Source organism: Podarcis vaucheri (genome assembly GCF_965113315.1).
Source record: "Podarcis vaucheri genome assembly, chromosome: 13".
NCBI lineage: Eukaryota > Metazoa > Chordata > Lepidosauria > Squamata > Lacertidae > Podarcis > Podarcis vaucheri.
In genome coordinates, this window is record NC_138751.1 from 48,813,055 (window position 1) to 48,827,110 (window position 14,056).

At 45.2% G+C, this 14,056-nt stretch overlaps 1 protein-coding gene across 1 annotated transcript; it reads right to left on the reverse strand.

The window, feature by feature from the left end:
• Positions 1-6: 6 nt before the first annotated feature.
• Positions 7-10,575, reverse strand: LOC309516300 (uncharacterized protein). The gene is made up of 8 exons (XM_082195091.1): positions 10,465-10,575; positions 9,415-9,464; positions 7,065-7,163; positions 6,183-6,459; positions 4,883-5,029; positions 4,340-4,469; positions 2,637-2,829; positions 7-303 (listed from the first exon to the last, which is right to left on the reverse strand). Exons 1-7 carry the CDS (start codon positions 10,499-10,501, stop codon positions 2,661-2,663), a joined length of 909 nt encoding a protein of 302 aa, XP_082051217.1. The 5' UTR covers positions 10,502-10,575; the 3' UTR covers positions 7-303; positions 2,637-2,660.
• Positions 10,576-14,056: the final 3,481 nt, after the last annotated feature.

Below are 14,056 nucleotides of genomic sequence, written 5' to 3' on the forward strand. Positions count from 1 at the left end.
CCCCAGTTTGTTTTGTCCATTTGTTGTTTATTTAAAAGGCACAGCGACCTGAACAATTCTATCTTTGATTATTGATTCTAAGATACATGCATTGCACAGTGGTACTGTCCATTTCAATACACCGTTCAAATTAGGGCTCTGGTTTTACTTTGGTAAGCAGGTATATCATATCCCTGCTATGATATACACAAATGTAAAAATACACTAAATATAAACAACTGTCTCTGGTATCTAACAGGTCTTTAGGCCTCCAAGGTCCTGTGTCCAAATGTCCATAGCTGGTATCCTGTGTTGCTTGCAGAACTAGAACCAGAAAGAAAGAAAAAATAAAATAAATATATCTAGCGTGCATTTCAGGGTTGGATACTTCCAGAAGCTAAAACAATAACTTTCATAATGGGAATAAATGCAGAGCTCTATGCAGGAAAGAGAGGGAGTTCTTCTTCACCTATTACATAATTAACTTACGGAACCTACTGCCACAAGATGTGACATCACTGGCATAGAGGGCTTCAATACAATATTCTCTATTTAGTGCTAACTAAATAGAGCCAGGGATTGATAAATCCATCTCCTTCTGTGTCACTTTAGCATGTGGAATAGACCAGCAAGGCATGTGGAATAGCATGTGGAATGAACCAGCAAGGTAAATAGAGGTAAAGGTAAATAAAGGGACCCCTGACCATTAGGTCCAGTCGTGGCCGACTCTGGGGTTGTGGCACTCATCTCGCTTTATTGGCCGAGGGAGCCGGCGTACAGCTTCCGGGTCATGTGGCCAGCATGACTAAGCTGCTTCTGGCAAACCAGAGCAGCGCACGGAAACGCCGTTTACCTTCTCGGCGGAGCGGTACCTATTTATCTACTTGCACTTTTTTGTGTGCTTTCGAACTGCTAGGTTGGCAGGAGCAGGGACCGAGCAATGGGAGCTCACCCCGTCACGGGGATTTGAACCGCCGACCTTCCAATCGGCAAGTCCTAAGCTCTGTGGTTTAACCCACAGCGCCACCCGCGTCCCATAAGGCATACATGCTTAAATATAAAAGAATCTGCTTGCTGTGTCTCCTCACAATCAAACCCAAAGACTGAAGTGTCAAGAACTGCTGAGATTTCTTTTGACCCAGCAATAGTTTAAATGATTTTAGTACAGCTGGATCATTTCCAAATAAGAAATCCTCATACCTTCTGTGAACGTTTCACTACAAAATGCTCCTATGCAAGTTTCACTTGAGATCAGAGATGGATAGATTTGTCCACCCCTGTTTCTTTCTGTTTCTAATTTTTCCAGCCTTAAGTGCCATATTTTGCATGTTACTTTCACTGATATGTTCATTTTTAGATGCAGTTTCACAGATTTTTTCCCCACATGTTATTGTTTGGAGAACTGCATTGCAAAATTTGGAGACAGGCGGATTTCAAAGGCTAGCTGCATTTCAGTTCGTATAGGGCGAACTGGGCTGTGTGTGGTGATTTGAAGCTCTGACTTCGGGACTTCAAAGCACCCAATCACATTATTGTGGTGCCAGATGACTGACAGGTAGATAGCCTTGCCCAACCTGCAGAGCCAAAAAAGGGTTTCCCACCCATGATCTACAATATCGCAACTGTTTTACCACTTCTAGAATTCTTTATGTGATTTAGGATTGGCACAGAGAGAAAGCAGGGATATTGTGTCTTTAAACAGGCAGAAATTTGACACATTAGCCTTTTTCTCATACGGAAATAATTCTAGAAAAAGCTTCACCTGGTGGCACACTGTCTGTCCGATGTTTTATTACTTGGATGTGGCCACTGATTAGTTGGGGGTGGGGCAGGGCCGGACTTAGGTTTGATGAGGCCCTACGTTTGCTGATCAGAAGGTCAGTGGTTTGAATCCTTCAACGGGATGAGCTCCTGTTGCTTGGTCCCAGCTCCTGCCCACCTAGCAGTTTGAAAGCACCTCAAAGTGCAAGTAGATAAATAGGTACCGCTCCGGCGGGAAGGTAAATGGAATTTCTGTGTGCTGCTCTGGTTCACCAGAAGTGGCTTAGTCATGCTGGCCGCATGACCTGGAAGCTGTCTGCGGACAAACGCCGTCTCCCTCGGCCTATAGAGCGAGATGAGTGCGCAACCCCAGAGTCGTCCGCGACTGGACCTAACAGTCAGGGGACCCTTTACATTTACCTTTAATCTACTGATGGTAATGGGGCCCTTTCTATGTCCAGCTGTCCTTTGTCAGCAACAAATTGCTGCTGTTTTTTGTGTTGAATATATGCTATATGGTAATTTATGGACCTAATAGGTATCTAAAGCCATTTTACTTGTTTTTTTATCTTATATTTTGAAAATATACATCCAGTTTTTTCCCCTTTAAATTTTTTTTGGGGGCCCCCAAGAGAGTGGGGCCCTAAGCTATAGCTTGTTTAGCTTATACAGTACGTAAATTCGGGACTGGGGGGCAGGTAGTCCTTTACCCTGCTTGCAAAAGAGGACACAAATTTGCACAAGACACAAAGAACATGAGAATTTTATGCTAAGTGTGTGCCCTCTTTTGTAAGTAGAGCCGACAGCCAAATCCACACACCATGGACTGGACCCCCACCTTCAATTACTGTTGCCAATGGCACCCCTGATACCACAGGGTCCAATTTAGAACATACCATAATAACTATCGCTGTACACTTTCAAGGTGCTGTGTTCACTGCTATTGGTGTTTGAGAGGGCATCCGGTGACAGAAATTGGTTACAGGCTTGACTGCTGAGCAGAAAGATGACACAGGGTTCCGATTCTTCCAGTTCAGCTTCTTCAAGAAAATATTGTAGTTGTCCATGTATTCAGATACCCAGGGGTTCCTGTATTGGGGGGAGGGAGGAGAGAGAAAGAGCGAGGGAGAGTCATGGCAGGATAAAATGGAGAATCCGGGGTGTGTGGGTGTACCCTCTTAACTTTAGAAGCCATATGGCTAATGTTATGTACTGAGTTGAATAGGATCCAAAATGCAGCAGTCTGATTGGTCCTAGAACAATAGGATTCAGAATGCAGCATTCTGATTGGTCCTAGAACAATGCAGCAGTATGATTGGTCTGCAGGAGCCACCCAATCCAGCTCTAGATGGAAGTGAATCCACAACCTGATTGGCCTACAAGAGAATTCTGGAATTAGCCAATCATGTGCAGCCCACTGTGTAAATAATGTATATAAAGCAGATACTGTGAGGGGGACATTCATTCCTCCTCACCACTATGAGCTGAATAAAGAGCATGAAATCCACTCTTGACTCTGAGTATATTTCAACTAAGTCAGACAACTTTGTAGCCTTCTGCTCAGTTGCACTGTTGCTCATGGGAATCCCATTGCATGAAGAAAATGGCCCCAGCACCAGTAACTTCTGGAAGTGGGCTATTTAATTTCTGCAGCCTTTTGGTGGAGTTTCAAGGCTAAATTGATGGACTAGTTCAGACGGATTCTGGCAACACGGTGCTGAGAACGCCTCTTTCAGAAATACGGAGTAAGCCAGGGGTAGGCAACATAGATGTCAATCTTTCCCTTTTTTAAAGGGAAATTCCCTTAAATTCCTCACAAGAAAAGGGAAAGGTTGAGAGCTATGGTAGTCAAACTAAGGCCCGGGGGCCGGATCCGGCCCAATCGCCTTCGAAATCTGGCCCACGGACAGTCCAGGAATCAGCGTGATTTTACATGAGTAGAATGTGTCCTTTTATTTAAAATGCATCTCTGGGTTATTTGTGGGGCATAGGAATCTGTTCATTTCTTCTTTTTTCAAAATATAGTCCAACCCCCCACAAGGTCTGAGGGACAGTGGACCGGCCCCCTGCTGATAAAGTTTGCTGACCCCTGGTGTAAGCCCTTGTGGGTGCAATAATTTGAGCTTGGAAGGACAAACACCCACCTTTTAATTTTTGGTTTGAAGAATTTACTGCATTGTAAAGGACAGTGGTACCTTGCTTCTCGAACGTAATCCATTCCGGAAGACCGTTTGACTTCCGAAATGTTCGAAAACCGAGGCCCAAAGGGCTGGCTGCAAGTTCCATTGAGAAAACTGATAAACATCCAGCAGAATCTGTTCAACTTCTGAGGCGTGTTTGAAAACGGAAGCATTTACTTCCAGGTTTTTGGCGAAACATTTGGCTTCCGAGATGCTCAAAAACCAAGGTACCACTGTACATCTTATAATTGTCCATCTCCTTTGGATATCCTTTTGGACACGCAAACCGCCAACAAAAGATACCTTGCATTGAACGGATCCTGAGACCCGTAATGTAATGTATGTGTGTAAATGTTACTGTTTTGTTGCTTCCCTTAGTCCCCCCACCGCACCAATAAAGTATTTGCAAAGACTCTTACTCAGTGTAGTAGCCATCGTCAAAGACAAGATTGGAGAAATTCCTATTTGCGCTACAAAATCCACTTCGTAGTCTGGGCCAGGGTACGTAATCTCTTTGGTAAGTACTTGGTTCGGTCCTGGGATAAACTTCTATGAAAAGAGAGAATATTCAGCCACCAACAGGAATTGGCACAGTTTGTTTGTCTTCTGTTGTCATTAAGAGTACAGTGGTGCCTCGCAAGACGAAATTAATCCGTTCCGCGAGTCTTGCGGTTTTTTCGTCTTGCGAAGCACGGCTATTAGCGGCTTAGCGGCTTTAAGAAAAAGGAAACAAACTCGCAAGAACTCGCAAGACGTTTCGTCTTGCGAAGCAAGCCCATAGGAAAATTTGTCTTGCAGGACGACTCAAAAAACGGAAAACTCTTTCGTCTTGCGCGTTTTTCGTCTTGCGAGGCATTCATCTTGCGAGGTACCACTGTATTATGCATCATCTTGTATTTCTTTGGGAATATTTACCAAAATATCCTCAAGCGGTTGTGTGTGTTTAATTTAACTCAACTGACCTGGCTGGAACACAGTAGATCCCACATGTGATTTCTTAATTTCACGAAGTTGCATTTGAGTAGCTCGCTGCGATTCCAAGAGAAACTGTTGATAGTCGCTCCAATTCTGGCCCTGTTCTGGGCAGACGCAAGGAGACGGTACTTGATCTGGGGAAGGGGCAAGTCCACATTTGTAAGACGGGCACTGCAAAATTAGTTGTTCTTCACTCATGCCCTACTTCACTCATTCGCTACTACAGCAATGACCTGTGCTAAGAGGCTATTGTAGGTTTTGCTGGGTGATGGGGGAAAAAACCACAGCTTTCTCTTTTAAAAAAATAAATGCTAGAAAAGAAAGGTTTGCTAACAGTGTTGGGTCCCTTAGTTGCAAAAGCTGAGTTGGTAAAGAATGGAAAGAATATCTGCCCTTTGGGTTGGATAATCAAAATACAGTGGTACCTTGGGTTATGTACTAATTCGTTCCGCAGGTCCGTTCTTAACCTGAAACCCTTCTTAACCTGAAGCACCACTTTAGCTAATGGGGCCTCCTGCTGCCGCCGCACGATTTCTGTTCTCATCCTGAAGCAAGGTTCTTAGCCCGAGGTACTACTTCCGGGTTAGCAGAGTCGGTAACCCGAAGTGTTTGTAACCCGAGGTGTTTGTAACCCAAGGTACCACTGTATAAGATGTAGTCATGACTACCAACTTGGACAGGTTGAAAACAGTATTTTTCACTCTATAATACGCACTTTTTCCCTCCTAAAAAGGAAGGGGAAATGGTGTGCGTCTTATGGAGCGAATGCAGGCTGCGCAGCTACTGCTGAAGCCAGAACAGCAAGAGGGATTGCTGCGCAGCAATCCCTCTTGCTGTTCTGGCTTCAGGGATAGCCGGGCAAAGCCTCTTCAACAACATTTGATTCAGAATATTTTTTTTCTTGTTTTCCTCCTCTAAAAACTAGGTGCGTCTTATGGTCGGGTGCGTCTTATAGAGCAATGAATACGGTAGACAAATTATGGAGGCTAGAAATGGCGAAATAAATTGTGTTGATTCCCCCCCCCCACTTAACAATTAAAATTAATTTTTTTATTTTAAAAGGTTTTCCTTAAAAATATGAAGTTTTATAGAAATGAAATGAATAGTATAATACATAATGATATTGCCTCCAGTATTACAGGCAGTCGCTGGAGATCATGAATGTGAGAATGCATGCTACAGTGCTCAGGTCATGCTTGCTGGTCTAGATGTGACTTTGGCTGGATCTCACAGTGATCTCCTTAAGTTTTTAAGACTCGCATGGCAAAGAACTGCTGGACTCTTTACCTGGTGGAATACATGCATCTGCCTGCTGAGCTAGTCTCTCCGCCTCCATCTTCTGTACTGCGCTTTGCTTGGGAAGAAGGTGGCAGACCTGTGGATCTTCTTGGACCTGCTGAAATGGTGGTGGAGCTGCTTGGCTTGTGGTCAGCCTCCGGCCCAGGTCCATAGGATAAGGTGGTCGAACTTCTTGGCAGCCAGCTGCTTCAACGTACTTCACAGGTTCAGGCTCAACAGGTGTATGGAACTCCTTGGCCTTCAGCTGGGCTTCCAGTTTCAGCATCTGCACAAACAATTCACACAAGCTGTGGATCTGGCTGGGAAGATTCATTAGAAACTTCCTGCAAACACAATGCTCAGTGTCCACCATTTCTCTGAAGAAAATAGGCATGCCCTATCCAACTGGGTTGCTGCAGCCATTCTGGGTGGCTTCCAACATATATAAAAACATAACAAAACATTTAAAAGCTTCCCTGTGGTACCTCAGTTTTGGAACTTAATCCATTCCTGAAGTCTGTTCTTAAACCAAATCCGTTCTTAAACCAAGGCATGCTGTCCCTAATGAGGCCTCCCACGGCTGGTGCCCTTCCACTGTTCAGCTTCCGTTCATAGACCGAGGTAAAGTTCGCAAACCGGGACACTACTTCTGTTTTGTGGAGTTTGTAAACCAAACAGTTCGTAAACAGGACTGTTCGTAAACCAAGGTACCACTGGACAGGGCTGCCTTCAGATGTCTTCCAAAGGTTGTGTAGTTACAAATCTCCTTAGCCCAGGGGTCACATAACTCCATACCCTCCAACATTTCTCTGATGAAAATAGGGACGTCCTAAGGAGAAGCGGGACATTCTGGGATCAAATCAGAAAACGGTTGAGAAGAACGTTGCCTACCTCTGAGGCATCCATTGTCGGCACCTGGTAGTGATAGTCATCATAGTGTATGTAGTCCTTAGTGTACAAGGTGTTGTACATATCTTTGTTCACAGGTGGCTGAGCATTGGGGGAGAAGGGGGGGGGAGAAAGGGATCATTAAAATTATTATGGTTTCCATCGTCAGGTTGCTCACTAAAGCAGCAGCAGAATGGAGAGAGGTTCTAAGTTCTTCTGTGACGCACAAACTTTCCCCCCTGAACAGTTTGCAAAGAGAGAGAATAGAATTTATTTCTGGGGTCAGTCTGAAAAGGTGTGTGTGTGTGTGTGTGTGTGTGTGTGTGTGTGTGTGTGTGTGTGATGGGCTGTGGGGCATGAAGGCTGCTCCCTGCAAGGCCCTTTCCACCTGGCCTAGGGGGCAGGGCCCAGACTCATCAGCCCTACTATGTTAAATATGTATTCTGTAGTTGACCTCCTTTGTAATGTTTTATTTTGAAATCTTTAAGATAATATTTTCGTTTTCTGTTATGTTGCTTTGACTACCTTCGAATTTCCTCAGATTGTTTTATTTATCTTTTATTGATTTAATATGCTGTAAACCACTCTGAGATTTTCCTTAAAAATATAAAGCGGTATAGAAATTTTAAAAATTTAAAATTAAATTATGCTGCACTTTCAGACAGTCAGTGCAATGTGGATACATCTGGAATAGGCACGGCATCAAAACAATTAATTCACAACCATTCTATTCTGAATATACTCTACTGATTGGAAGCTGCAATTTAGGTACCGTATTTTTTGCTCTATAAGACTCACTTTTTCCCTCCTAAAAAGTAAGAGGAAATGTGTGTGCGTCTTATGGAGCGAATGCAGGCTGCGCAGCTATCCCAGAAGCCAGAACAGCAAGAGGGATCGCTGCTTCCACTGTGCAGTGATCCCTCTTGCTGTTCTGGCTTCTGGGATTCAGAATATTTTTTTTCTTGTTTTCCTCCTCCAAAAACTAGGTGCGTCTTGTGGTCTGGTGCGTCTTATAGAGCGAAAAATACGGTAGATCCATTTTGCTGCAGATTTTTAATTGCAAAAGCATTTCTTAAGAGCCTGCAGGATCAGACCAATGGCCCATCTAGTCCAGCGTCCCGTTCTCACAGTGGCCAAGCAGATGCCTGCGTTAAATCCCCAAGCAGGATCCGGGCACGTGAGCACTCCCTAAAGTACCGTATTTTTTGCACCATAACACTCACTTTTTTCCTCCTAGAAAGTAAAGGGAAATGTCTGTGCGTGTTATGGAGCGAATGCCTACGGGTGGTGGGGGGATCTGCTGCCAAGTCATGAGCAGATGATCCATGGTTCCCCTTCCTTCCCTCCTCTGTGGTTACAAAGCATGGATCCGCATGGATCCTCAGGATTTTTGCATTGGGCTACTCCAAACTCACCGTCAACTCACATGTCTGTGGCCACAGCATGAACCACAAAAATCATATATCCACTATTTCATTTAGAATATTTTTTTTCTTGTTTTCCTCCTCTAAAAACTACATGCGTGTTATGGTCTGGTGCGTGTTATAGAGCGAAAAATACGGTAGGTTTTAATAATTTGGCCTATTTTAGCATCATAGAATCATAGAGTCAGAAAAACGCCACTACCTTCCCAAGACACTGGGGCGTCTCTCTGGTGGTCACCCTCTGGCTGTAAACCTTCCTCAGTCCAGAGAGACCGGTGATGTTAAGTTGTGGGCGAACATATCAGACGACACAGTGATTCTTCAAACAGCTCTTCTTTATTCTGAGGCCAGATCTGAACTGAGCTGAAGGGTTCAGCTGGCCTGCTTATATAGAGCTCCAGTACAATGTAACTGTAACAACTTTCTAAAACTATCCAATCACTGAACGTCACTTTCGATCCTTCATTTGCATAACTATCTATAGTATCCCCTGCTGGCCCAGGGTGAGAACTTCAGTACATAACAGGAGATAAGCGACTGCTCCCTCCTGAGAGGAGCACGCTTGTCTTCTGGCATCACATTGCAGAAGAAAAAGTCAATCAGTAGCTCTAAAACTACTTTATTTACAGTCTATAGAGAGAGACTCCATCAGCATGTCTTCTCTCAGCAGCAGTACAGAACAACCATCACACACAAAAGTGAAAGTAACTTCTCACAGTACTCCAACAGTCATGAGACTTCCTGTCTCACGCTCTCAGACACTGACGTGGTATAAACAACCATAGTGCTACTTGCTGAGCAGCTGGTGAGATAAAAATCCTAACAGGGACCCTAAGAATCACCCCCTGCAATGCAGCAATATGCACCTATCCCACAAGGAGACCTTCAACCTTGGCCCCACAGTCTAAAAACACCAATTTATGTCTTACCTTGGAAAGGGCAATTCTTTGCATTATGTCCGTCATGTTGCACTGGTTCTCTGGAACAAAGAAAAACGGCAATGGAGACATTAAGGGATTTCCACCCCCTGTTGTATGACTTACTACAGTTCAAAATGTGCCTGGCGATGGTTTGCAGAACTTTGCAGGGCTGGTGTTGGAATGTGCGCTTTCTTTAGCCGCTGTTGGATTAGATGAGAGCTCTTGGCAGGGACGTCTTACCCATTGAAGCTAGTGGCGCGGGACGCCAGGGCGCCAGGTTCTGGAGGGCGCCAGGGAAGAGTCAGAGGCTGGACATGGCGCCTCCCAGCATCAGCTCACCGCCCTCTGCCAAAGCAGCGCCACGCCCGGAGCCTCCATCTGCTGTGGCCACCGTGGCACAAAGGCAAGCATCACGTCCAGTCTCCGCCTATTCCCAGCCAGAGGAGCCACCCTCCAGCTGCTGCCCGCCTCCTCCAGCCCTGCTGGCAGCTCCGTCCTCCCTAAAAAACTTTGGGAAAGGGGGGAGGGGGTACCGGAGGGAGCTTTGCACCACGGCGCCAGATATGCTTAAGACGGCCCTGGCTCTTGGCCAAGTATAAGCTCTCATTTCTATAGAGCGGTGGGGAAAACTTCCCCCTTGCTGCTGAATTTCCCCTGATTAACAGACAGAAGCCAGCTAGATGGGAAAACGTAATGGAAGAGGGAAGCCTTGTTCCAAGTCAGTGGCGTAGCGTGGGTTGTCAGCACCCGGGGCAAGGCAAGTAATTTGTGCCCCTAACTAGTGGATTTGCGCCCCTAACCCGTAGATTTGCGCCCCCTAACCCGTGGATTTGCGCCCCCTAACCCTCAGATGTTGCGCCCGGTGCGGCCGGCCCCCCCTGCACCCCCCACGCTACGCCACTGCTCCAAGTTAAAACACACAGAGAAACAACCGTAGCGTCCCCATTGGGTTCCTGGAAAATTTGCTCCTGAGGGCTGGGGGACCTTTGGGAATGGTGTATAATATGGTGCAGGGGGAAATGGCCCCCGATTGCCACAAGGAAGCAAAAGAGCCATTACCTCTGAGCTGGGGTCTTGACTGCTGCTGTTCTGGCATGGTGGTGGTATTGCTTGACCGGGCTTTGCTAGGCCAAGAGTATAAGGCTGGACTCTTTCTGAAGAGGCAGAAGAATGTTCACCCTTTATGAGGTATTGGAGCTCTTGGCATGTTCCAAAGCCATGTGATGCCACGGAAACCAAATGGTCCTCCTCTTTCCTCCTCCATGGTTCCTCAGGCCAGAAGAGACACCACCCAATGGCAAAAGTCAAAAATTCTCCTCCTGAGAGTATTTGAAGGAATAGGCGAGGCTTAGTTTTGAGAGAGTTCGGATTTAAACATGTGTTTGGTATGTTACAAATGGTATGCTACAAAATACAGGTGAAACTCGGAAAATTGGAATATCGTGGAAAAGTTCATTTATTTCAGTAATTCAACTTAAAAGATAAAACTAATATATGAGATAGACTCATGACATGCAAAGTGAGATATGTCAAGCCTACACCAAATTAACAATCTCAGAAAATTAGAATATTAAATGAAATCAGCAAAACAAGGACTGCAAATAGAGCAATATTGGACCTCTGAGAAGTAGAAGCAGGCATATGTACTCAGTACTTGGTTTGGGCCCCTTTTGCATCAATTACTGCCTCAATGCGGTGTGGCATGGGTGCTATCAGCCTGGGCACCGCTGAGGTGTTATGGAAAACCAGGATGCCTCAATAGCAGCCTTCAGCTCTTTTGCATTGCTCGGTCACATGTCTCTCATCTTTCTCTTGGCTTGGCAATGCCCCATAGATTCTCTATGGGGTTCAGGTCAGGCAAGTTTGCTGGCCAATCAAGCACAGTAATCCCATGGGCATTGAACCATGTTTTGGTACTTTGGGCAGTGTGGGCAGGTGCCAAAGTCCTGCTGGAAAATGAAGTCAGCATCCCCATAAAGCTCGTCTGAGGAAGGAAGCATGAAGTGCTCCAAAATCTCCTGGTAGACGGCTGCGTTGACCCTGGACTTAATGAAGCTCAGTGGACCAACACCAGCTGACGACATGGCCCCCCAAATCAACACAGACTGTGGAAACTTCACACTGGACTTCAAGCATCTGGCATTGTCTTGCCTCCCCATTCTTCCTCCAGACTCTGGGTCCTTGGTTTCCAAATGAGATGCAAAAGCTGCTCTCATCAGAAAAGAGATTTGAGGAGCCATGTCATCAGCTGGTATTGGTCCACTGTGCTTCATTAAGTCCAGGGTCTATGAACTTTTCCACGATATTCTAATTTTCCGAGTTTCACCTGTACTTTTGGCATAGCTGAGGGCAGGGCCGGCCCAAGACGTTTTGGCACCTGAGGCAAACCACAAAATGGCGCCCCACCCTCCACCTGGGAAGAAGGGGTGAGTGAAGATCTCTGAGGGCAAAAGAAGACCAGCAGTGCTTCCTATTCCCCAAGAGGTCACTGTAGAGGCAGCACTGGGGTTGGCTGCCATGAATTCATTCTCAGATCTGCTGCCCCTGTGGATCCTACCACCTGAGGTGATCGCTTCACCTTGCCTCATGGGTGGGCCGGCCCTAGTTGAGGGCTTGCTATGCCTAATAAAAATTTGGGCTTTCCCCCTTGGATATATATATATATATATATATATATATATATATATACACACTGTTTGGAACCCCCAAACAGTTCGAGCTTGTAATAGAAATAATCCCTTTACAGCTTTATCAGAAGCTCACGTTGGGTGGCATTCAGCTATGTTTTACTCAGAGTAAACCCATTAAAATTATGAACCAGGTGCATTAATTTCAATGGGTCTCCTCTGAGTAACATTTTTTCTGACTAATGCCTGGAGTGTATTAACTTTATCCTATACAATATATCCCATACAGTGGTACCTCAGGTTACATACGCTTCAGGTTACATACGCTTCAGGTTACAGACTCCGCTAACCCAGAAATAGTGCTTCAGGTTAAGAACTTTGCTTCAGGATAAGAACAGAAATCGGGCTCCGACGGTGCGGTGGCAGCAGTAGGCCCCATTAGCTAAAGTGGTGCTTCAGGTTAAGAACAATTTCAGGTTAAGAACAGACCTCCGGAACGAATTAAGTACTTAACCCAAGGTACCACTGTACTTTCAGTCTTTAATTTGTGGAAACTGCATGCTGTTTACTGGGAAGTGAATTTCACTGGTGCTGGCAGAATTTACTCCCAAGTGAAAATTTAGCACTGCGGAACTTTGATGAATGACACTTTGCAGTGTTCTTTACTTAATATTACAGTTCCAACAACAAAGTAGTATTTCTCTGAAACCTGGGATCCTGCGGGCTGCCTAGGATTGCCCAAAACAACAGGAGAAAGATCTCAGCTCGCATTAAAGGGATTACAATCTACTTCCTTCCTAATCTGGCTAAGGCCCCTGATGGGAAATCCCCCCAGGCCTGGGATTTAAGCGTTCGCTCAATTAATTAGGAACCAACCCCTGCCGTAAACCAAAAACACCCTATAAGGAAGCAGGTTCTCTTCCTCTTGACCCCAAGAGTACTACTTAAATTCCCACGTCAACAAAACGACATTTTCCTCCTTTCTTTGCAGAATTCCTTGAATACCAGTTGTTAAAATGGAAGCTGTGATAGGCGTTAGGGCCTCCAACTGAAAACTCATCCAGGCAACCACAGCTAGATGTTTGGTAGAGGAGCTACAGGAAGAAGGCCATGTAAGGTGCCATCCAACCAGCTTAGGGACTCCACTCCTGATTTGTGTAGGATTTATTCCTCAGCCTTTTCTTCTGCTGAAGATGTTCCACAAGGCAGCAGAGGTTGGGGATAAGTGTTTTCCTTCTCCTAGATGAGTTACCTTCTTAGACTGACCAGTCCCATCTGCCCCTCACTTCCCTCTACAGCACATGCAGAAACCAATACATACAAACATACACATTTCAGATAACATAACAATTTATCAAAAACATATCATCCTCATTCCCCTCCTATTTTCCCCTCCCCAAACCGGAAAACCCGGACTTCCCTCAGCTCCTCTCTTTGGTTTCTCAGCACATGTTAATCTCTGCATATTATAAAATTGTAAAGATCCTTAATTTATCTAGCTATATGTTACCAATACAGTGGTGCCTCACAAGACGAAATTAATCTGTTCTGCGAGTCTCTTCGTCTTCCGGTTTTTTCATCTTGCGAAGCACGGCTATTAGTGGCTTAGCGGGTATTAGCGGCTTAGCGGCTTTAAGAAAAAGGAAACAAACTCGCAAGAGTTTTTCGTCTTGCGAGGCATTCGTCTTGCGGGGCACCACTGTAATAAGTTTGTGTATGTTTGTTCAAAACCTGCCAAGGAGTCCAATTCAGTTTGTTGTTTCTTCAAGTATTTTGTAGAAGGTTCCCATTCTTCTTTAAAGTCACAGTTGTCCTTATCACGCAGTTTGTGTGTCAATTTCACCAATTCCGCATAGTCCATCAGTTTCTCTTGCCACAGTTCTTTGGTCAGGATTTCTTCGTTCTTCCATCCTTGTGCAATTAAGACTCTTGCTGCCGTTGTTGCATACATGAAAATGTTCTTCAATTTCCTTGGCAGGTCTCATTCAAATTGGCTTAAGTTACCCATTTCTGTGTAGAGCTGA